This window comes from Cyrtonyx montezumae, unplaced genomic scaffold, assembly GCF_038088225.1.
Source record: "Cyrtonyx montezumae isolate F1298 unplaced genomic scaffold, pur_monq_1.0 scaffold_24, whole genome shotgun sequence".
Taxonomy (NCBI): domain Eukaryota; kingdom Metazoa; phylum Chordata; class Aves; order Galliformes; family Odontophoridae; genus Cyrtonyx; species Cyrtonyx montezumae.
This window is the reverse complement of record NW_027071981.1, coordinates 3590278-3615890: the sequence shown is the minus strand read 5'-3', so window position 1 is coordinate 3615890 and position 25613 is coordinate 3590278. Positions and strand designations below refer to the sequence as shown.

Sequence of the window (25613 nt, the reverse complement as noted above, 5' to 3'; positions counted from 1 at the left end):
CTCAGAGAAGCAACAACCAGCCAAACCTATTTCCTGCCCACAGCCCATGGCAACATAAATATCCTGGCTCCCAAAAATCAAACTTGGGACTCCCAAAACCATGATGCTAAATAAAATAGGCCATCTTCCTTCTGCACAGCTATAAACTAAAACCAACCGAACAAAAAACCAACCCAGCTTTATATGAAGGCAATTAGATAAGGCACACTCCAAATTGAAAGAGGGAAAAATGTCAGTTGGGCAGTGTGGTGTGATGGTATTCCTCTCAACAGCGATGCAAAGCTGTGCAGAGATAAAACAGCTGTCAGATCATCTTTGTGATTAATAGCCACAAGTCTTTGCTTGCAGCTTATAGGACTATAAACAAAGTCGCAGGCTAAAAACCCACACAGCTTTGGGAAGACTGCAGCCCGGCTTTCTGTTCCCACAGTCCTTTCAGTGAGAGGAACGTGGATTTCACTGAAACAGCGAAAGAAGAACACGAGAACAACACAAGTTGTGCTAGAAGTTTTCTGTTATTTTTCCAACAGTATTTCAAGAACAGGATTGCTCCTCGGGACCATTTTGCTTTGACACATCAAACATCGAATCCAATCCTGCTTTCATGCTACAGGGGAAGAAATGCCACAAAAATTCCTCTGCTGAGAATATATTTTCAAGCTCAGAAAGGCTGGTTCAGTCTCACGAGTGCAGCAACATCCTTACCACCCACTTCAAACGAGATGAAGGCATTCTGTACAAACCAGCTGTGATTGTTTCACTCACCGAATTTTGAATTCATGCAAAAATGCAAGATTAAAAATACAGCAAAGCCTGAGGGAAAACACTTTCTTGTCCAAACCTGAACTGGCAGAGAGCGAGCCTGTCCCAGCTGTCACCGCCCCGGCGGCCAGGCCTGCTGCACAGAGGTCACGTTGGCGGAGTGGAGGTCCTTTCACTTCTAATATGGATTTAGTGTTGTAATTAGAACAGATCATTTTATGCATGGGACTGGAATAGAGGAAAAAGACACAAGAAGGGAGAGGGATCTAAAATCTTCATCGGCCTTCTTCCATTTCACTTGGGTGGTGATACGAGGTGTCGAGACTTTCCAAACGCAACTCATACCATAGAATCCTAAAGTGCCTTGGGTTTCAAGGGACTGTAAAGCTCATCCAGCCCCCAACCCATGCTGTGGGCTGCCTTCCTCGACCAGCTCAGGCTGCCCAGGGCCCATCCAACCTGGTCTTGGGCACCTCCAGGGATGGGGTACCCACAGCTCTCTGGGCAGCACTGCCAGAGCCTCACCACTCTCTGAGCAAAGAATTTCTGCCTAACATCTAAACTCCTTTCTGCAGTGTTAGCTTTTAAATGGAAAATGAGACATCACAGTAGAAAATTATGCCTTGAACAGGCTGAAACAAAGTGATGTTCACTTAGAAATACATATCACAGAAAGAATGAGGAATGCATGTGTACTTCAGTGGTACATAAAAAAAAACTGTCATCAAGGAAATCCACAAAGAGCTGTAAATGTGAGGAAATTTCATAGCATTTACAGAAGAAGTTAAGAACTTTTTTTTCCCCCTGCAACAGAAGTGAAAATGAGGTGGTGAAAAAATGGAACTTGTTTTTTAAGTAAACTCTTACTCGTCCTGAGTTTCCCATAGCAAGTGCGCACTTCATTGCTGCACAGAACGGAGGGTCATAGAATCATGGAATCATTAAAGTTGGAAAAGACCACTAGGATCACCCAGTCCAACCCCAACCCACCCCAATCATGCCCACTGACCATGTCCCTCAGTGCCACATCTCCACAGTGTACAGTGAGAAAGGTGACCTCATCACTCCCTGGGCAGCCTGTGCCACTGTTGCCTCACCACTCTTTTGGAGAAGAAATGTTTCCTAATATCCAATCTGAACCTCCCCTGACACAACATGAGGCCATTCCCCCTTGTCCTATTGCTGTTACTTGGGAAAAGCAGCCAACCCCTACATAATCCATGCCCTACATAGCAAAATCCACCTGAAAAGCAAACAGCGATGCTGCTGAAAGATCACCCATCTATCATGTGCTTCATTGCCAGCTACTCTTAGCTTGTCAATCCATCTTTCATCAGGAAGTTTCTGGATTTGCTTCTGCTAAACCCTCTGCATTTCCAAAGAAAAATACTGTTATTTTAAGTATTTTGGGGGGAAATACTAACATTAAAGTGAATTCAGAGGGTTTTGTTGTCATCGTTTTTAATGTTTCTACCATTTTACAGCCCAACTGTGCTAGCAAGAGTGCTTGGCATCACCAGTTCAGTCAGGAGCTTAATCAAACAGCAAGGATGCAAAATTAAATCACAGATTACTTCTAATTTGTCTCAGTGGACAGGATGGGCAGCGCTGGCAGTGCCACACTCATGTCAGACTGTTGCACAGCTGCACACAAGCCCAATGGCTTGAGGAAGCAAAGAAGCAAGTGTGCTGCCTGCCTGGGACCTGAAGAACTGGATTCCATGATGACTGTACAGAGACAGTTAAAACAGACATAGAAAAGCCCAGAGAGCTGTGGGTGCCCCATCCGTGGAGGTGCCCAAGGCCAGGTTGGATGGGCCCTGGGCAGCATGGGCTGGTGTTGGGTAGCCAGCCCATGGCACATGTCCGGGCTGGAGGAGGCTTTGAGGTCCCTTTCAACCCAAGCTGTTCTATATTCTATGAAAATCTCAGTTAGATAAACTCCAGCATAGCAGCTTCAAAGTCCAAACGTTTGATTTTGCAACCTCTTGGGTGGGGTTTTTAGTACATAATATTGAAAAATTAATTCAGTTCTAATCCACGACAAAAAAAATGGCTTTTGTACGAAGCAACTTTATGATTTTCAAGATTTTTTCAGGGAAAGCAGCAGCTCTTTGTGGAGAGCTGCCATTTACCCATCACTTCAGCAATCCCAGTGTATTCACAGAGCTGCTATGGGGATGTGCTGAGCGGTGTCGCTTTGGAGCGCGCCAGCCTCCAACTCCGATGGAACACATTTCCAGCAATACTTTCCATTGACATCCCGCTAAACATCTGCTATAAATAAGCATGCTTCATCAATAATACATAAAGTATTCAGCATGGGTTGTGAAACAGATGTATACCAAACCATTCAATGAAAATGAAATTTCCATAAAGAACACATGTCGTCAAGTTGTACTGAAGCAGGAATCGTGCGTTCAGTACCATAAGTAGTTCTGTAAATGAGGAACTTGGGTTGGTATTATTTTTTCTTTTTAAATTTGTAGTTGTCCTTGTTTTCTGCCATTCTTATTATTGTTTTTCCCTCAATCATTCTCTGCGCTTTCCACAGAAAGAATGCTTGATCACTCCTTCTAAAAGCCAGCGATAAGAAAATTAAATCCCTTTGGCATCACTGCACAGAGCAGTTGCATAACAAGCCCGGTAGATATAGAAATTGCATTCCAAGAGTTTACATAAGAGCTCAGAATAACACAGATGAAAAAAAAAAACAAAAAAACCAACATATATCCAACTCAATTTACAAACCAGCCCTGCAGTGCTCTGTGCCTGATAACTTGGGGCAAGTGGATCAGCTTATGAGTGGTACACGGTTGATATTGTCCTTGTTCTGTTTACATAACTGGAAAAGAAAGATTAAAAATTGAACAGGCAAGCGTGTGTAAAGTGGTGATTTGCTTATCTTCAAGAAGATGCTCTTTCTAGCCAGAAAGACCATCACAGAGGCTGATGCCTGAAAATATTCTGAGCTCTCTGAAATCTTTTTTTCTTGTATTCATGTAGATCAACATGCACTCAGATGAGACTTCCACAGATATTTCTCCACGCTCTTCTCAGTTTCAATTTAATGCTTGCATCATCAAACAAGGAAACTTGAATTTGTTCTGCAAGTTTTAAAGCAACAAATGTCCCCAAAGCAACTGTTGGGTGGGTGGGGGGAAGCCAGGCTCCCGATAGCTCATAGCAAAGAAATCCAGGGAACTACGAAACGTAACGTCCTCCTGTGCAGCAGAGGGGGTTACAGGGAAGAAAGCTGCATTGATTCAAATCTACTCTATATATCTGTGGTTGGAAGGCTGTAAGTTTGTCCCCCGAGGAGGGGAGAGGGTTAGGGGGAGCACGAAAGCAGCATGTGGCAGAGCTTCCAGCTTCACTTCCTAAGCAGAACTAGATTACACAAGGCAAATCTTTCCTCTTGAAAATTGCAGGGGGTCAAAAGACCAAACCCCAGCAGAGGAGATGAAAGAAGCTCCAGCTGTAAGGAGCAGAAAAGATTTATTGCCAAGATCACAGAGTGAGGGGCTACAGCAAGTGTGGTGCTTTGGGGATTGCTAATGGGATCGAGAGCAATGCATTTAATGTTTGCATTAGCAACCTGGTGAGATCTTACTGTGTCAGCCACAGTCCATTTCTTAGCTGTAAAACCAGTGGAGAGAGACCTGCAGGAGGTCTACAGAAAGCTGTGGAAGTAAAAGACAACCCAGTGGATACCACAAGACAAATCTATGACTAATAAGCATAGAATATACACATACTGCTCCTTGTAAAGAGGAGGAGGAGGATGTTGCCTGAATTACAAGAAGTCTTTAACATACAAATAATAGGTATCTGGAATTTATTACATTCTATATTCAAAATCCTACCACCATTTCCAATGCAAATCAGTTATCATAGTATCATACAATTGTATGAGTTGGAAGGGACCCTTAAAGGCCACCCACTCCAAACTCCTGCTCTGAATAGGGACAACCACAGCTCCATCACTGCTCAGAGCCCCATCCAGCCTGACCTTGGCTGTCTGCAGAGCCAGGGCACCACCATCTCTCTGGGCAACCCATGCCAATGTCTCATCACCCAGCTGCATCTTGGTCTCAAGAAAATCCCCCCTCAGTCCAGCCCAGTCCATCCCAAGTGGCACTGAATTATCCTCTGCTTCTTGCATTGTACCAAGCATGTGCACGGTGCCTTCCAGGAGAGATGAGGACATCCCAGGGCACATATATTCATTGCTTCCATTCTTCTCATCTCCCATTGCCACATCCAGATCCAAAATATGGTCTAAAATAGAATTCAATTTATTTCCTTCTGGACAGTGATGGAACAAATGGGCCCATGGAGATCGGTTCAGCTTTCTATTACTGTGCACGCATTAAACATTAAAGCTCCTATACTCCTTCCCCTAGTAGAAGTATTTAAAATGCACAGAACATTCTCGATTTGAATTCCATAACTACCCACAATGCTTTCAGATGTGTCATTTTCCTTCAGTTTTCACCCAGGCACTTCCCCAAGCGCTTCCTAAATCTCTTCTCTATTTTTGGCTGGATGCTGCTCCAAACAACTAATTCCATCTTCCCAGGTTTACTCTCAACGGGAGAAAGAAGTGGGCATAGCTACCACTATCTCAGCAATGACAATATCAGACTTCACTAAGAGATCAGAGCAGCTTGCTTCCCTGAGCGCTGACCTCTATGACTCCTAATTTCACCATTTTTTGTTATTTTAGGGTGTCAGCAGCATACATCTACAGACCAAAGATTATACCAAGTGATATTTCTACACTGAGCAACAGAGCTCCCCTCAAAGCCCATACTCTCAGGCAGAACTCCCAGCAAGATTCACTCTTGTTACTGCAGCAGAAGGCTGCTTTCCCAAACCAGTGGTTGAAGTAGGTTTCTTAATCCTATTTTGCTAGATGCTGCATCACAAGAGATGCAGCAGCTGGTATCACTTCTGTAGGTTCTTTCTTTGACAATAAAAACCTGCATATTTGCCAGTATTATTGAAATGAACATACCTAGCTTCAAAAAAGAGGAGTATCTAAAGAATTTATTGCAGCTTAAGGCCGGAAACCACAAACAATAGCCATTTCCACTGCTCTGTTAACAAATGTCATTTGAGTTTCAATATCACAACCGAGAGTGAAGAGAAATACCTGATCTACCCACGCTATGAAAGGCTGCAATGCGTTCCACTGAATTTGTCCACACAGATGTTTCACATTCAGCAAGTTTGCTCACATCCCCAAAGAGAGACCCATTTTTGTTTCCTGCAAGAAGAAAAAAAACGTTATCAGTATGACTCCCACAGCCATGCTGCTTAGCCCCTATTATCTCCATAGAGGAGCATAATCACTGTCATCAACTGTGAATGGAAACGGAGCACCTTCATGCTGACCCCTTGTCATTCTGTGCCTTTAGATTCTCCTCTCTTCACCAATTTCTAATCCATGGCTTTGTTTTGCCTTTCAGGAAAAACTTTGTGTATCAGAAAGACACTTGGACAGCTCAGGTAAAGGTCTGCTGTTTTGTTTTGTTTTAATTACTCCATTCATTGATTCAAAAAATACAGCTTCACTTTTTATTTTCAAGTAATTTAATTAAGTAAGACTGAAATAGCTGTTATTGCTCCTTCCTAAGGTTTCACAAGTGTTTGGGACATTCTCTCTCAACAGTTTTTATTGCATAAAGGAAAAGTATTTTCTGGATTAATGTAAAAAGTGGTGCACTTAGAGCTGTGCAGCACAAGAATTATAAAAAAAACAACACATTTTGGTTATCTGGATATTGCACTAATGACACATTACTGAGGAACTGCAAGGATCAGATCACTAATTATAACCTTTCCTATTGCTATTCCTGTGTGAGGTTGGTCTGGAAGACACCCAGATAGTCCAAACAGGGTCACACTCTTCCTCCTGGCCCACAATGTCCCAGGGATGGGCTCCAGCAGGAATCTGGTGCAGAACCTTAGAATCACAGAATTGATAAGGCTGGGAAAGACCTCTAAGATCATCATGCCCAACCATCAATCCATCCCCACCGTGCCCATGCCAAACCTGGGACAAAAAACACTGCCTTGAGCACGTTCTTCAAGCCCTGTGAAGAGCAAAGTTTATGGAGGAGAGACTGAAGCACAGTCTGGTGCTCACAAGAGACAGGGAATTCAAGCAAGAGAAAGGTTGGGCTTCTGGGTACAGAAAGCAAGAGCACGTGTGATGGATGTCACGCATTCAGAGGGGTAGGACATCAACAAAAGTTATAGAAAAGAATTTGGAGGTATAGGAAAGCCAACTTCCAAATGAAATATCTTGTCTATTTAAGGCAACAGAATTTCTGGCCACACGCTGTTTACAGATTATTCACTTATATAGTTTTAATTCCAACATGTTCTACCCTCAAATGCCTTAGTCACATGCTCCTTGTTAGCAACGTTAGCCTGCATGCTGATAAGCATCAAGTCTTTATTTTTAACTTTACCAATCACACTTGGGAGAGTTTGAAGGCAATTCTGACAAAAGGATAATTTCCATTCTTTTTCAAACTTTTGTTATTGGCGTTTTCATGGAGGGAGTTAACAATTTTACTCAAGGCTGCAGTTACAATTCCCAGTCCTTTGATGGGATTTGGGCACAGAGAACTATGGAAAAATGCAGTACCAGTAGGCATGGCTGCTCACTGCCTTACCTGGTTGAGGCCAGAGCTGATAGCAGAACATTGCTAAGCACTTTTGGTGACATCGGGGATGCACATCTTGCTTGCAGTGACCTCCTCCCCTTCACAAACACTGCTCTGAAGGAAGCAAGCCCTCTGGTGAGCAGCCCCTTGCCTTTCCACTCATTCAGTGCTCAGCTGGGACTTGAGGAGAAGTATTTTCAGTATGCTGTCCTCAGCTTCATCCTGCTTTTGAGCTCTTGCAGAAGCAGATACAGTCACTGTTAATAATACACAGCTTACAAGTATATACAGACATTTTTCTTCCTTCAAGAGCAGCGTTTTATTGACTGATTGTATCTACACAAGTGGAATGAAAGCACAAATACTATAAATCCCTCAAAGAACAATCTTCTAATGAAAACAGGTAAAAGGCAACTTCAGGAAAGATAACTTGGAGAAATAAGAGCCAGGAAATAAAGTGTCCTTTAAAAAAAAAAAAAAAGAAGAACAAGTTGAAATATTAGAAATCAATCTGCTGGCTTTCAGGTGCTGATACAGAGTTATAGAACCACAAAGGCTGAAAAAGACCTCAAAGTGCAACCACCAACCCATCCCCACCATCTCTAGACATGCTCCAGGGCCTCAGTGTCTTTTTTTGCACTGAGAGCAGCACTCGAGGTGCAGCTTCACCTGTGCCACCATATGTCATGGTGGAGCATGCTTCAGCAGCATGCCATCGTTAAGCTGGATGACCAAAAGCACAAGTTGCACCATATGACAAGTTCCAAAGGGTGACAAATATTTGCCTCTGTCTTCGTGACAGTATCAGATCTCATTAAAATGAACAATTCCACGTGTGGGACTCTCTGTAAATAGTTGCTGGGGAATAAATGCAGTGTAATTCCCAAAGTCCTCTTCGCCTTCGGATTCTCCTCGGCCAAACAAGAGAGTTGAACCTATTGCCTTTCCCCATGTGAATTTGCTGCTAGGTATCCTTTCTACTCAAGAATCTCATTTTTGAAACATTTTAAGGCATTTCATATGCCAAACACGCGTAGCCCCTGCCATGTTCAGCTAAAAGTGAAGAACGCAGGGGACTGCGCACCCATGGAGCATCTCCCCTCTTCTTGCTGCCAGAGACATCTTGCAGGAATGTTTCTTTTCCACAGCCTGGTGATAAATCTTAGCAGGTCAGGTAAGAGCCACTAGGGTGCTTTGGTTTCATATCTTAAATTATGTCCTGCAGTTCCTCAGAGATGAAGTAAACAGACATAAAACAAGCGCTCTAAAATATTTTAACACCTATTCCAAAACACAGATCCCAGAGACAGAGGCTACCAAAGTCAAACAGCCGAGCAGAGAGCACTTGACATCTGTATGAGAGGAACACCTCGCTCTTGCAGCCAAGAGCTATAACCCTGCAAGGTTGATCAGCAGCGCAGCCTGGGACTGGGCTGCACACAGCCAGGGGGGGATCAAGGAGCTGCTGAACACATCTCAGATGTAACTGAATGGTTAAGCATGGCCTTGCATCAGATGCTTCATCTGGCATATTGCTTCTCCAGCCAACAGAGATAAGGCTGGCTGAGAGGATGAGGATGAGACCCCCACCCTGAGCGGGCTACAAGCCGCATAGATTCCAGCTGGAAGCTGCTGTGCCACCCAAACCAGCATCTCACATGGTCTGAAGTTACCATGGAAACAGTGTACTATATAGGTCATGCAGTCCCTCCCCAGGCCCCCCGCTGCAGCTGGGGATCCTGCTCAGCCCAGCGTTAGAGCAGCTTGCAATGCTGCTCGAGGTGACTCATGTCTGCAGCAGCCCCACGTGCTGCACACAGTGCAGACGTGGGCTACAGAGGTACTCGAGGTGACTTCTTAAAGAACAGTTAACTCACAGCTGGGCTAAGCAACATTTCCACCATTCATGCTTTTGATCAGCAATAATCCTGAGAATATATGACCATAGAAACATTTAGGTTGGAAAGACCACTATGATCAACTAAAGTCTACTGCCACCGTGCTTACCGACCACATTCCTCAGTGCCACATCCCCAGTGTGCAACACCTCCATGGATGGTGACCCCAGCACTCCCTGTGCAGCTGTACCACCACATCATTGCTCTCTGTGTGAAATTCTTCCTATTTATTCAGCCTGAATCTCCCCTGGCACAACAGCCATGGTCTCATTTCCTATCAAGAACGCTACGTTGCATCTCTGCCTTTCATCCTTGCTAACTTGGGACATTCACAGCCTTTGCACTGTTACTCAAAGCTGTACGTTGCCAGGTTGCCCATAAATGGCAGAAACCATCTCCTTCTCTGTGCAGCCTCACAGTCCCACTAGAATGAGTTGGTGGGGAAGGCACCTCAGATCAAGGGCAGTGCACCCAGGTGGCCAAGAAAGCCAACGGCACCCCGGCTTGTGTCAGCAGGAGTGTGGCCAGCAGGAGCAGGAGATCTGGAGAACAGTGTGATGGGGAGCAGCTGAGAGAATCAGAGGTGTTCAGTCTGGAGAAGAGGAGGCTCAGGAGAGACCTCATCGCTCCCTCCAATGATCTGAATGAAGGCTATAGGATGAGAGGTAACACCCTTAAATTGCACCAGGGGAGGTTCATGTTGGATACTAGGAAAAAATTCTCCCAAAGAGCAGTGATGCAGTGGCACAGCTGCCCAGGGGGTGATGGGGTCACCAACCCTGGAGGTGTTGCAGAGCCATGGGGATATGGCACTGAGGGACGTGCTCAGTGGGCATGATAAGGTTGGGGTGGAGTTGGACTTGATTATCTTAGTTGTCTTTTCTACCCTTGACAATTCTATGATTTACCCAGGAGAATCTGCTTGGAGAAGATATGGTCTCCATTCAAGGAGTTTCCAGCTCAGGCTCAACTTCTTTGCCTGAAGTGACCTAATCTAGTGCCTTCCAAGCAGGGAAAAACAGCAAGCCCATAAAGCAACCAAGAAAACAAAACCCTAGAAAAAACCAAATCAAATTATCCTTCCTCTGTAGTAGGATAGAAAGAAGGAAGAACAGGATTATTCCTACTTTTAAATACCTGTGAAGAGCTCAGATGCTACAGTGGCCATCGCAGTGGAAGCAGCAGGCAGCTGGCTCATCAAGGCAGCTATAAATAATGCAATACATCTCCAGGTCTGTAGTTAATTTTCCAATATGTGTGCTACAACCAGCCTGGACATTCTGTTCTTTTAAATGCAATGTATTAATTATATAGCGACATGTAGCATGTTAGTATCAATAAGATGTTTATAAAATACAGTTGCAGGTATTTTTATATGTGGATATTTTATATGTGGGTATACTCAAAGCCTTCCACCCTTTTTCTGGAAATGCACTTTGCAAGGAGTGAAGTCGTTCTTCACGCTCTGAGCAGGTGTCATTTATCATTAGACCAAAGCATCGTCAAACCAACCGCTGGCTGGTGCTCATGAAGGATCCTCTGCAGCTGTCAGATTCAGCAGCTGTTAGATGTGACCTCCACCACCACAGGCCACCCTGTGTGTCCCTTACCTCAAACAGCCCTGTCCAGCACGCCATGATACTCTCCTGTGACCTGCTCCAACTTTGCTTCAGCACTAAGATGGTTGGCCAAGCCAGGTCCCTTGACTGCATTCAGCTTCAGAAAATGTCTGCAGCTTTTAGAAGGAAAATGGACCTCTATGAAGTCGTTCCTACAAAGTCACCTCCTGCAGCATGCTTTGTGATGCAGCTTTTAGCCTTGTTTAATCTGGCATGGGAAGAAACAACAACAAGTTTTATCACAGTCCCAGAATCTGAACGCAAAGCTTTCCTCTGCAACTTAATTGCTTTTTAGGGATGTGTCATAGCCCCTTAAAAAAAAAATAAAATCACTTATGCATCTGTTCTGACTTCCCAGCAGTAATTTAATCCTACTTAGTGTCCAGAACCCAACTGTGAAGTGCCACTTACTGAAATCATAACTGAGCTAGGGGCAGTTCTTCAACTTTACTTGCACTGTTAGGCATTTTTTTTTTCCTGAGGACAGTCCTCTGGAAGACTCAGCATCACCAAACTGCACCCTTGCAAAAAGAAAAGCTGAAGTCAGAGAGCAGTCACAGGGAATATACTATAAAACTGTCTTTGAAGTGCATGGATCATAGGGCCCAACACAAAAGCCATGCTGAGGAATTACAAGGTACTTAGTGGCATGGCTAACATCTCAACAACAACATGAAGCTTTCCTAACCTTATTTGACAGCGTGTCAAAAATCCTGGGCTAGAATGGCACTTTGATGGAGAATATGGTGGGGAAGGATAGGGACAGGAACCTGCTGTAGTGTGTCCTCTTTTAGTTAAACCCAAACAGCAGCAGCAGCCCATGGAGGCAGCTGTGGCTGCGTCTTGCTGCAGAAAGGGGACAGTTTTAATACATGTGGGGGAAGCATCTCCACACTGGGGTCAGTGCCCAGGAGCATTACAGGAGACAGATGCTCCAAAAGCAAAATGAAGTGCTGACAGCATTCATCAGGGAGAAGGCAGATGACATTATAGTCTCCATGAGAGCCTCAGTTTCTTGATGCATGCTGTAATTCACCTCACCATCACTTTCTGACACGTGTTACAGCAGCTCTGTCCTCATTTTCCAAAGTGCAGCACAGGACACAGGCGTTATCTGGTAGGGAAAGAGAGTCAGAGGCAACAGCAGGAATCCCAGTGCCAAGCCTAGGTAAAACTTTGAGCAGTGTGCTCATGTTTCTCCTGTGCCTCTGAGCCATGAAGAAGTCAGGAAGCTCAGGACAGGGGGAAGCACTCACACTCAGGGGGAAAAAGCCATTACCTGGGGGAAGGGGGGAATGAGATGAGTGGCAGCAGCAGTAAGACAATCCATACACATAACAGTAAGATTTCTATACCTGACCCCAAGGAAGATGTCAGTGAGCACTGTTCCTCTCTGGAGGCTGAGCAGAATGGGGTCCCAAAGGCAGAGATCCCTGTGGCCAAGGACACGAAGAGTTTCAGCACCAGCAGTGTTCAGCCCTGCCAGCTTTACATTCTTCCACCACCTCAGAGGTAATTAAGTTGGGAGAGGTGTCAAAGACTGTCATAACCAAGCCTTTCAGCCAGACAGAGTTTATGTGAGGAGTAGAACATCACAGAACAATCACCAACAAAGCCTGCAAGAAGGCCAGATCTGTACCCAATCATCCCCGTGTTTGCATGCAGTGTCAAACAAACTCAAGCTTTGAGAATTGGCAGTGTTTGGCTGCTCTTATGTTACGAGGTGCACTTGGTTTAGCTTGCTATGGAATAAAAAGCTCCTGTTTGCTTCTTGGAAGATAAGCTCACACCGTGGAAGGGTGGGGAGAGGAAGGAGGCAGCTGCCTGGAAGTCCACTCACCCACACAGACCCATCACTGCTAGTGTCTGGCACATCTCCTCACACAGCTCCTTACAGCTATGTTCCATGGCTAGGACAGGTAAAACCAGATGACAAAGAACTGGATTGAGGGCAACCAAATGTGAAATAGTGCTGATAGGCACGAGGTGAACAGATGAAGAAATGAAAGGGTTTGATGAGGCCACTTCCACCTCTCATTTCTCTGCAGAAGTCCATGTCATGCCTCTGTGAAGTCACTGCAGGGGAGGAGCAGAATAGGGTACAGGGAGGTTGGATGTGAGTCTTAGATTAGCATTTCAGACCTTAGCTATTGTTACTGTATATGCATCACGAAGCCCAAAGTGCCCTAAGAGTCACTCTGTGCATCCTCCCCCCTCTGTTCCCTTTTGATGGGCACTCACTTTTCTGCCAGCATCCTCTTCCAAAAGCAACAATTCACCATTTCAAGGAAAAACTGCTGCAGAAAAGCTATTCCTTTAGCTGCTCTCATCAGATCTCAAGCATGATTCAAGTGTTCTGGGGCTTCAGTCTGGCTCAAGGCGCAAAGAATTCCTTATGTTTCCCAGCCACTGTAAGAACAAAGACTGAAACGCACACAAACACAGGACCGCAGACAAAGCCTCTCTGCTGCCGCCTGGTGCCCCAGCGCACCCAGCCAGCCCCACAAAGGCAAGGGCTGCACTTGGCTGCTGGGATGTGCAGGACCACAGCAGCTGTCTCTCACTGAAAGAATTAAAAACCAAAATACTTGCAAAATATAAGCCCAGGAGGCAAAGGAAGCAGTATCAATTTAGATAAAACTTAGTCTAGATTTTTATCTTGTATTTTAATGTGATACAATCAGTTGACATGAAGAAACAGCCCAGCGTTACCTTGCAAGCTTTTAGGAAGATGTAAGGAAAAAATAATAAATGGAAAAACAAATCACACACAGTAATCAGTCTTCAAGAAAGAATGCATGAACTTAGAAATCTGTGTTTTCTGAACAGCCGTATATTTTTTAACTCAGAAGAAAACAAGAATAAAGAAAGAGTTATTAACAAATAACCCAAGGACAAAACCCCTCAGGAAACAACTTTCTCATTCTGGTCAGTCAGCCAAGTAAGTTAACAAGATTGATAAACCTGGGACTAAACAGGGACAGAAGGCCTTTCCAGATTAAGCAGAGGATTGTGCAGACAGGACCTGTCCCACAGGCAACGCACAGGCACCCACTGCAACAAATGACCCAGGAGAACTGAGGGAGCTTTCCCACAGCTCTGTTCTCCTGGCACTCCTGTGTTTGTGGGCCTACCCCCAGCAAACACATTCATCTGCCCTCATTTTGAGGTCTCTTATCCCCACCATCCCTTCCCTTGCTTGGTGCATTCAGCCCACTGTTCCTGCACTTAACCCCAGCCACACCAGCTGCTGCCTCTTCCATTCCTCACCAGAATGTCAGCCTGCAGGTATGCATGCTCTTCCCTTCCTCTCCCTCGTGCTCCTGACCACCACCCAGAGCCATGCAGCCCTGCATGACTTTTTTGGGTCTCTCCTAGCAGTAGCTGCAGTGGAACAAGAGCGTTTTTTTCCACTACAAAGAAAAAAAGAAACTGGGAAAGAAAAAGCTTCCCTAAGGACATATGAACAAGAACACTTTCCCTCAATGTTTTTTGCCCTATGAAGTACAAAAAGCAGAATGAGAAGCCCACTTACACTTCTTTATTTCCCAATAGATTATTTGCTATAAAATATAGACAATATTTAAATATTAAAATACAGACAAACTAATTTGGCAGGTTTGTCTTCCATGGGTTACTTTCAGTATATTTAGCTTCTATTCTTGTCCCTCCTGCCCTGGATTCTGAGATAAAAGCTTACTTTGGTATGAACTTGAACATCTTGCAGTCAACAGGTTTTTGTTTTCAACTATCCTCATGAACAATATATATTTTACAGAATTATTGGGGAGAAAGAAAAAAAATCGAATCAGAAATGGTTGAAGACATCTTTCTTATTAAAGAAAGTAGATCTGTTGTCTTGGCATATTTACAACCTTAAACACTACCATGAAGTTTTGTAGAAGCCTTACAGCAGTTGGTCTTGCCCTAAAAACAAAGCTGCCATCCACTTCTCACATTTCTCAGACCACTGGTGTGGATTCCAGGGCTTGCTCCATCAGTAGATGGAAATCAAGAGACTATTAAAGAGAATCACCTCCAATCTGGTGCTGTTTCTCAAACCAAAAATATCTTTTAGTCAAAAATAGTCAAACCCTCAAGAAAGTTTATTTGTCACCACTGAAAATAGCATACAACACCTAAGAAAAGGAACAGGGGAAGGCAACATCTTAAGACTGGCTTTCATCAATGTCTTTGTCTGGATCCATTTCTGCAGCTTCACTCTCCTGTTGCTGTTTCTTCCAGAGTTTAGCCATAGCAAGTAGTTTGAGATTAGGCTGATTGGCAGTATCTTCTGGGAAAATATAATCATAATATTCCTCCCAACCAGCATCAGACTACAGGGAAAAAAAAAAAAGACACCACAAAGCAGGTTTAATTTGCACGTTAATGTTAGCTATTAGCAGGTTTTTTAATAAGCATAACAATGAGATAGCATTAAAATTGATATTGGAACACCCATAGCAGCTAAGAACAACAAGCTGAATGGGCACAACACAGTCATAGAAGTTTAATCTAAAACTACACTGAGCACTGGTAGTTTCACTCTGGATCAACTGTCCAGCCAGCCCACTAAAGGGCAAGGAACTCAGCAGGATGTGTTTTATGCTAATCGTGTTCTTCACTTACTACAGTAACATCAGCACACAGTCACAGCACCCATCACAGCTGATTTTGAGCTTCAGATCCCAGTGTAAAGCCACCAAGGCTTCAGAAAGATAACTCGTATATTTTTTTGTTCTTACCCCATCTTCAGCCTGCAGTTTTCTCCTCTTCTTTATCTTTTCAGGCATAAGTTTTTCTATCCTCTCTTTCGTACTGTCAGTTCCAAACTCCTCTTCAAAGGTCTTCCAGGACTCCAGCAGCATGACTCTCTCCTCTTTCTCCTCACAGTTCCTCATTGCCTTATTAGCTTCTTCATAAATCTGCCGGCACTTGGACAAACTCTCCTCTCCTCCTGCAGACAGCTCAAACTGTGCAAAGCTAATCCATACCTATGTTGAAAACAAAAACCAAGCTGAAACTTCCATCCTGAATAGGTAAGTGATAAAGAAAACAAAGCAGCTGGGAAAACAACAACTCCAGAGCATGCTTTTATAAGCAAATCCCTAGCAAAGTCATGTTTGTTTCAAGTGTGTGAGATTTGCCTCATTTTGAGAGGAAAGAATATTTATGCTAGCAACCTCAACAAATTTCTACTGCTTGTTTTGGGTTATGATAGAGCTGCCTGAATTTAGTGAAATAATAGCATCAAATTCAAACTGGAAATGTAATCACAATGAGTATTTCTTTGCAATATTTGAGCAAATATAATTCCAAAGCTGCTCAGCAAGAGGAGGGCTGCTTTGCAAAGCTTCTAAAAAGCCTTGTATCTTCAATAGGACATACCTGTTGTTATATACCTAGGTTAAAAATGTCTTTGCCCTTTCAGCAATGCAGACACAGGACTGAGCTTAAGTTTTCAGACAATTTCAAGAAGCCAGGCAACTAAAGCAGCCAAGGCTTTCCACCCACCAGAGATCCAATCCAAGACCTGTTCTGGGTGCCCATGCCTACCTTGACGTGCTGTGTCCGCTGAAGCAGCCTGCGGTAAAGGTTTCTTGTTTTCTCATACTCCTCTTGCTCTATCTCAAAGTCAATGTAGGATTTCCAAAGAACCTGTAAAACACAAGTGTCTTCATATATTCGCAGTCTCTAACAGCTCTGTATTTAACACTGAGATGGTGTCAAGGAAGTTCTTTAACAGCGGAGCATCAAAATTTGAACTCTGAAAAAATGAATTTTAGACATCTGAGTATTAATTGACTGTATTAGCTAGGATTAAGATAAGTCACATGAAATTTTGCCCACATAATCCATTTAGCTTACTCTTGTAAGCATCCAACTCCTGCCACATTTTACCATGGATTTACAGTCCTGTGTATCCTGCTAAGAAACAGATGCTAAATTAATGAGACAGATTAGGCCACTATCACAAGCAGATCAGCTCAAGCTGTTAGATTATTTACATCTTATTGGCCAAACAATGTAATAAACACCTTAAAATTATGATGTGAAATGCATCTTCCCCCCTTACCTCTGGCATGTCTAGTCGAGGCTGGCTAATAGCCAGTTCATATATTGCACGGGCTCTATCAATATCACCAAGAATGGTCTCCAGTTCAGCAAATTTAATCCACGATGTGCAGTTTTCTGGTGCAAACTCCAGGAATTTTTCATACAGCTTTCGACAACGATCAAATTCTCTCAATTGTAACTCCAGTTCAATGTAACCTTTAAAAAGTTTGTTTTTCGGACATTTACCTATGGATGTTCCCTGTTGAGAACAAAGAAAACCCCAGACCACCTAAAGACCTTGCAAAAGAAACACATAGCAACACTATTTCTAAACAACTTTTTGTTGTGCAATATTTGAACTAAAATGCATTTTTGAGTTTGAGGTTGTTGTGTTTTGTTTTGAGATGGTGGTCTGCACCAGTATGAAATCCAATTGATGTCAGCAACGTCACCCTTTCCTCAGGACAGAAGCAAGACTTCTTGCCACAGAGGTGGTTCAAAGTGAACTTAAAGCAAATGCAAGGGTAATTGCTTGCCAAATCCAGGTCCAGTTCACAGACAGAATAAGGCAGGATCTACAAAATCTAGTCTCAAAAATAATTAAAAGTAATGTACTAGAAGAAATCTCCCAAATTAAACAACAGAGAAAAGACCAGCACAAGAGAAGTCTAAAATGAACTGAAGGAACTATTTCAACAGACCAAAGTAGACCTTCTAGAATGGAAGGAGGGTATTTCAATCAAGCTAGAACTACAGCACATTTCAAGACAGATGGTTGCCTTCTCCTGCAGGGAGATTTTAAGTCTCATTTAGTCCGTCTGCTTCGCTTCTTTTCTGAGCAAGGGCAGGAGTCCAGCTCAACAAACACAGCTTTACTAGCATGCTGGAAGGTAAACTTAGTCCACTGTTGTCACTCAGCTTATTCAGAGTATCTGAACTGAAAGGAAAAGATTTTTTTCCATTTCAAATATTCCTGTTGCCAAAACGTATCTCATCATTCTCTGACACGGCCGTGAAATTTGTACAGAAGCTCCTGAGCCTGCACAAAGACCCCACGACTGCTCCTGTCAACATCCAAATAGCTGGGTGCTGCTACTGCTGGCTGCAAGTCTGAATTTCTGAGAACCAAAACCTCCTATTTATTTAGGTATTTAAAAAGCAACTGCTAATATGGGTATCGTTCAAACAAATCAGCAGTAGTTAAAACTCTGCACTAAGCTGATTTGTACTCTTGTATTTAGATACATCTTTTGTCAGCAGAAATGAGAAAGCTGCATTCATCACAATCTGTGGCTAATTCACCATACCAAGCTATACTTCTTTTTAAATCATACATGACAGTAAATGCTGGTCCCTGCAGATTTCTAGGAAGCTTTATTTAAGTGGATTAAAACAGCAATTTACAAAGGACAATTTTTAAGATCGTTTAATGCCATTCCCTAGTGACTATGAGTTAGGGAAATCAATTACAGAATTAACCAAAGCTTACCAAAGCTCTTCTAGCAAGGGGAAGATTTTTCTGTCTTATTTCAAACTGTGCATACAGCAGCCATATTTTGGCAAACGTAAACTGAAAGAAAAAGAGCAACGTGACACACGGGTTGGAAGCTCAGTAAATAACTCTGCATGCATTCTTTACAAAGCATCACTGTATACAGACTCACACTACTGATACTGCAGTTAGTTGCATTTGACTTCAGGGGTTTTCTGTTGGAAAAGTGAGAATTTGTGACCCAAAACAACCTCTACAACGTAATTTACTCTCCCATAGATGTGAAATAAAAACAGCCAGGACAGAAATATCTTCAAGCAAATGAAGTATTTTACCAATCAACTGATTGGCTAACTCTATCAGCTATGGGGGACATACACCCTCGGGACAGTTTATGAAATGCACCTACCTCAGTGGGCACCCGGTAAGCAATTACAAAGTTACTATGAAAGGCAGTAACCCTGTGTAAAACTGAGTAACAATTACTTTGCAGAGACGACAGGCAACCAGGCTGAGAAGAGCTAGGAAAGGATCAGCCTTTCTACAAAGGAAAACAAGCAAAGGAAAGAGAAGACATTCTCTACTATCAAACATTACTAAACTGTTGTCTATGTAGGTGGGAATTCAGCTTTTTATAGCAATCTTGATAATTTGAAAACGCTGAGCAAACGCTGGCTTCATGTCAATAAGAGGAAATCTGACATCAATGTGTGGCCTTCTGTTCCTATGCAAGTTGCAGTTCTCTAAATCCTTAACTTACAGGGGAAATAATACCAATTTTAGAAGATAAACTGTGGAAGTAAAAGGGAGTCCACAGAAAATCTTGCATAAACAACTCCCCTGTTTGCAAGCAGGCTATGCAAAAATGCATTAGCAGCTTTTTGGATGGGCATCTCAGATTTGCAGGCCTCACTGCACTTAACTAAGGACAACTTAAGGGGCTTCTGAACCTGTAAGCTGAGAGAGAAAATGAAAGAAACTCAGTGTTACAGTTTGTAAGAGAAGACTTTATATGGACTGTTGGAAGAGCCATACCTTCTTGTGTGGGAGGAGCTCTATACATGCCTGATAAACTTGCCTGGTTCGCTCTGGATCCTGAAAGAACAGACAAAAGTAAACAAAAAATGAAATTCTTCATTCTCTACACGGATTATGCTGCAGTAATTACACCTCTGGAATCACACAATGATTGTCAAACTGCACAACAGTATTTTTTTTTTAAGCACAGGAGTTCAGAATCACATAAACTTAAAAATATGTATTACTTATGTATGTGCATGCACAATTCAATGATGATGGTAAATTCTGAGGTCAGTAAGAGTTTTTTTTTTTTTTAAATTTCATTAAGAACAAGCAAATGAAAGCAACAGTGCAGTCAGTTAGGGGAAAAAATAGGTATCTTTTCTTTTACCAGACACTGAACTATGACCTTATGAAATAAAACGTAGCTACACAACATGATTGGTAACACCCTGGCCTCACAAGGTAACTGTAGCAACAACTTGACCACTTTGTAGAACAACCTCCCAAACAGTTCTGTTACACTACTGGTAATACTGCTGTATTTGTAATACTCTGTTACCTGACTGATAACAAACAGAAGAAATACCTACAGCTATTCTATTTATAATGCCATTTGTATCAGTACTGGCACAAGTGCAGGCAACAATCTGGAAAAGGAAATTCAGATGGGGCTAGAAAAATCTGTTTCTGCTTTTAGCAGCAAGTTTCTACAAGAACTGGGGTGAAATAAATGCTTTTTCCCCCCTCATACAAGGGAGAGAATATCTGACACAAACAAAAGTGTGTGTATAGGGCACAAATGCATAAATAGCAAATCCCCTAGCTAATGACATAAGTCAGACTGTTGCTGTTTCCCTCAGCTACAGGTGTCTGTAGAGAACTATTTGGTGTAAGAAAAGTACTTATAACAAAAATGTGAGTTCTCACTCCTTGCCTTTGCCTCCAGCTCTTCGTATAACGCGTAGTTAATCCAAAGATAGATGTATCTCTTCCAGTATCTCTTCTCTTGAATTGGAGGAACATTAGCAATGGCTCTTTCATACACTTCTCGGACAGTCTCTGCATCAGCATCACTTTCAACTAACCTCAAGTAGTCAAACCACGCATCATAATTGTGTGGATTTGCCTTCCAGAAAGATGAGAGCAGAGAAATGGGAAAGAAACTTCAGTAACTGCAAATAAGAAAACTTTTTCCTTTACTTACAGTTTTTACTCAGAATTTCCCTATTAAAACTAGACATTGAAATATCAGCAAAAACTGACTCAAGTACACTTAAGCTAGAGCTATGGAAGGGAGGTGGGTTAAAGTGCCTTTATTTCCTTTTTTTTTTTAAACCTAAAAATACTTTTGTGAACACAAACTGAATTACAAAAAGTGGAAGTGAAGCAATGAACAGTACAGAGCAATCTGGTGAAGAACAGATGTGCCATACTTCTTTTTTTTTGTAAGGAAACAGGTATTTCTACTCAAGAGTAGAAGTAACTGCTTGACAGAAGTGAAAGAATAAGCAAGCTAAACTGAGTGTACTCTAAGAAGTCTGTGAAGGGTAGCAAGTTCTCTGTGCAATCAAAAACTTTGGCTCCACAATGTGTATTAGACTGCAGAAATGAAAAAGCTGAGAATACGTCTCCCCCACGGATGGAATCCTGCCCCCATGAAGAATGGTGCCTGTACCTTTTTTTTTTGATCAAGCATTGCAGGTAACGTGTTCAGCCTTCCTACCATGAGACAGCAAGTGGACATGTGATGAATATTTGTCATACATACCTTCACTTCCTCTTCATACTGGAATCTTCTCTTGCTGACAATGATGTCTTCAATACCTCTTCTATCTCCAAACTTCTTCTCAAAGATGGTGTAATTTTTGAAGAGATTCTGGGCATCCTGTTTTGGAATTCTATCCAAGGCATACTTGTAGATCACCCTTACTCTTTCAAACTGAAAACATTAAATATCATTTGAATTTTATATGGAACACAACTTCACTCCTACCCCACAATGTACATTTCAGTATCTCCACCATCCTTTAACAATTTTTAATGCAAATGGCCTTCTTAGGACAGGACTTACACAGATCTCCCTGGAGAGTAAAACTGAGGACAAACAAATGAAGAACAAAAATAATACCAAAAGCTACTATCACTTATACATTTACAGGTTTGGAACAATTAAAGTATTTATAAGAGCCTGTAGTTTGGGGCTCAAGAATGTTTTGAATTGTGTAACTGCAAAATCATGACTAATAGAGCTTTTATTTTATATTAAGCATGCAATTGATCTACAGACTCATACTACAGGACATGCATGAGATTTAATTGAACCATTCTGAGGCTTGGAAGATTTGGCACTTACTTTTCTTAGAACATATTTCCTCAATGTCACCAAATGCAAGCTAAGCGTAAGATTGATTCCTTAACTCAGACTACATAAGCCCAAAAGGGTGATGGAAAACACAAGTACTGAAGTTAAGGGGTCTCGAGTTTGATATTCAAAAAGAAATTTTGTGGAGATGGTTAGTATCAGTAAGAAAACCTTACTTCTTTCTGGTTCTCTTCAAACTTCGCAAAAGCCACATACAAGTGCTCATCCATGTGCTCTTCTCCAAAGAACTCCACTGCCCTCTCATATACTTTCCTTGCATGAGCAAAATAACAGTGCTTCTCTTCAAAGCGGGCATACTTGATCCAGTTTTTCACATCAGGATGAACAATAACGAGTAGAGCTATGTTAAAGAAACAGTGGCATTTGAACTGGGTCTTTCAATCTGCATCTCACCCCAGTGAGCACAGGCTCATGCAAAACAACTCCTAAGAATGGCACATGCAAGTAATACAACTAGGAAGAAGACAAAGCAGTAAAAGTAAAAAGGCATAAAGCATAAAGTAAAAAGGAGCTAGGGTTAGAATAGACAAGGAATGAAGAGTTTAAGCCTAAATTTGGGTAGGAGTCACAATGCACTAAAAAGGATATATCTTTCATAAATGGTACGTGCCCTATCCACCTCCTTGTATCTCAGCTCAAAGTTAATGTAGGAATGCCAGGCTTGCTCCTCTGGTTGCCATTCCATCCAGCGTTCAAACACCTGACGTGATCCAGCAACATTCCCCAGCATCTCTTCCATGTAAGTGTACTTATACCTTAGAAAACAAGATCTAGTGTTTACAATCAGTTAGTAAACACAGATTACAATGATTTTTCAAGTGCTTAATAAGAGCATCACTGACACTTCTACCACCTATTCCTCACTTGCACTCCAGAAATACATGTAGGTACTGCTGTGACTGGCAGCATGCAGATACACACACATCTTTCCCTGCAATAGCTTGAAAACTGCACAACCGTTCAAATACTATGGTTTTACAAAGAACTGCAGGAGGAGAACAGAAAACACTTTTGCTTTACGTAGAACAGAAAAATTATCTGCACTCTGTGGGGTAAAAGCAATGCTTCATTCCCTGTAAACATACCAGAATTGGTTCACCCTGGGGAGGGTGGTAATAGCTCGATCCCAAATGTTTCGGGCATGATTAACCTGGCGGTTCTTCATTTCCATTTCTGCATATTTCAGCCAAAGGGTGACATTTCTGTAGTCTACATCTAAAGCACGCTCGTAAATGGAACGGGCTCTGGAAAGCAAAGAGAAGCAAGTTGTGCTCATAACGTGCCTCCAAAACACTGACAGTGTTTGTCAGCATGTGTCTTAAGAGGTTTATAAGAGATCTACAGCTACAATGTAATTACCTCTGTATTTCTTTTAAGCTTTCTTCCCATTGTGCGTACTTAATCCAGTTACTGATAACAGTTCTGTTTTTCCTTATGTTATCTTCGAAAGTCTGAGGAGAAAGTTATTTCTGTGAGCAAAAAAATCCTCTGTGCAGACTAATCTTTTTATAAACAGCTTACAAATTATTATTATCAGGATGAATTATGCCTTACACGTAGTAGTAACAATACCTATTCAATACAACTCTTCCTAAAAACTGCATAACTTTGATGTGTGTGCAACACTCTACTTTTTATTTTTTTTCAAGCAAGATATCTTATGGTCATTACTTGGATTTAATATTCTGGCATCAAACATGCTAGATGAATTTCACAGTTCAGTGCAATAGTGACAGTATCTCCAGTGCTGCATTTGGCTGCTGTCAGGATCAATACTATCAGTATATAAATCAGAGTAAAGCATGGTTTAACACAATCAATGTGCTGTGGCTTGTTACTGCCATCCATATAAGAGATTAAAAAATAACCACGCACAAAAATAATCTATATTTAGACATTGGCTGTATCTGAAAAATAGCTGAGTAAGTCTAGTTAAAAACATTTCAAGTTCACTGTTAAGGATATACTTGCTTTACTTTCTTTTGATCCAGGACAGAAATTACTGAAGAGAAATGCCAAACAAAACTGAAGTTTCCAAAACCAAAACAGCTCTTCTTTAAATAAGGAAGGAAATATATATATATATATGCATGCACACTTGAAATCTCAAAAGTAGAATGGTTATTTTGCTAGACAATCATCAAAACATAAACACAACAAGTGTAAAAATTTGTTCTAATATGTGGCCCATGATAGCATAACTATACAAGATAGAAATAGCTCTTGCCACATCAGTATGGTTGTATGTTTTCTTCATTTTAAATAGCTGAGATGGAAAAAACTAAATAGCTAAGATTACTGATGCCATACTGGCACGACATTAGTGGTGAGTAAGAAACTGCATATGAACCATGCACGTAATTACCCTTGCAATGCTCCAAACATATTGAAAGCAAAGACCTGATATCATGTGATTACCAAGCTTTGTTAAACACTGTGCAATTATAACTTTCTTTTTGCATGAAAACAATTCATTTTCTCTGAAAACAGCACTGTTTCTTTTTAAGAATTATTAACCTAAAAACTCAACAAGTAATAACATGAAGGATGCCTTGTTTATATTATAAAACACAGAATTTTAGCTCTTTACAGAAGCACCAAACTTGTTTTTTTGCCCCCTTTACCTTCCTTTTCCGTAGCTTATAGTCATTTAGCTCTTCAACATCTGTGATCTTCTGCTGAGGAGGTGGTGGAAGAAGCTCAAGCTCTCTCTCCTTCGCTTCTCTTAAAAGCTGCTCTGCTGTGATCTGAACTTCTGCAGGTGCTTTGTTTTTCACCTGTAAAGGGAGGGCATTTGGTTTGTTTTTCCCTTCCAAGGCAAGACTGAAAAAAAACCCGCCAGTTTGAGTTTAGTCCAGTGACTTCCTATGTGAAGCCTCTACTGAAGAATGATTTGGAGGCCCCTGAGAGAAAGGATGGGCACCACAGCCACTGTCCAGCAGGAGGGAAGAATCATTAAGGTTGGAAAAACGGATATGATCACCAAGCACATCTCAACCATGCCAAATACCTCGTATCCCTCAGTACCACATCTCCACGGACAATGACCCCAGCACTCCCTGTGCAGCTGTGCCACTGTCTCACAGCTTTCTGTAGAAGGAATTGCTCCTAACACCCAACGTGACCCTCCCCTGGCACAACGTGAGGCCATCCCCTCTCGTCCTATGGCTGTTCCCTGGGAGCAGAGGCCGACCCCACCTCACACAGCCTCCTTTCAGGCCGTTGCAGAGAGCGATAAGGTCTCCCCTGATCCTCCTCTTCTCCAGACTGAACAGCCCCACTCAGCCGCTCCCATCACACAGTGCTCCAGACCGCTCCCAGCCCCGCTGCCTTTCTCAACGCTTCCCTGCAGTGCAGGCCCAGCACGGTACCAACTGAAACCTCCCCCCCAGGCCGCTCCACGACCCGAGGCCGCCCAGACAAGCGCAGCCAACCGCACACCCCGCAGCCTCCGCGCACCTTGGCCACTTTGGGGATGCGCTGCTTCCCAGCCGCCGTAGACGCCATCTTGTCGTCTCTCCCGTCAGCTCCGCCCCGCGACCTTTGACCGCACGTAGCGCCGGCGAGCGTGGTTGCCGGGGTAACGGCGGCGCGTCCCGGTAGCGGCTCAACGTTCGGCGCTGCGCGGCGCCGTGAATAGCGCCCCCTCGCGGCGCGGAGTTCCGTGCGCTTCGGACGGTGGGACGCGGTAATGGGCGG

The 25613-nt window shown here is 42.7% G+C and overlaps 1 protein-coding gene across 1 annotated transcript; it reads right to left on the bottom strand.

The window, feature by feature from the left end:
* Positions 1-14441: 14441 nt before the first annotated feature.
* CRNKL1 (crooked neck pre-mRNA splicing factor 1) lies at positions 14442-25445 on the bottom strand. Its single transcript, XM_065739485.1, has 14 exons — positions 25374-25445; positions 24539-24691; positions 23274-23365; positions 23000-23158; positions 22503-22669; positions 22070-22248; positions 21300-21470; positions 20466-20657; positions 19544-19603; positions 18506-18586; positions 17036-17275; positions 16516-16617; positions 15705-15953; positions 14442-15296 (listed from the first exon to the last, which is right to left on the bottom strand). The coding sequence occupies exons 1-14, from the start codon at positions 25419-25421 to the stop codon at positions 15129-15131; spliced, it is 2061 nt and encodes a 686-aa protein (XP_065595557.1). The 5' UTR covers positions 25422-25445; the 3' UTR covers positions 14442-15128.
* Between the last annotated feature and the right edge of the window lie 168 nt (positions 25446-25613).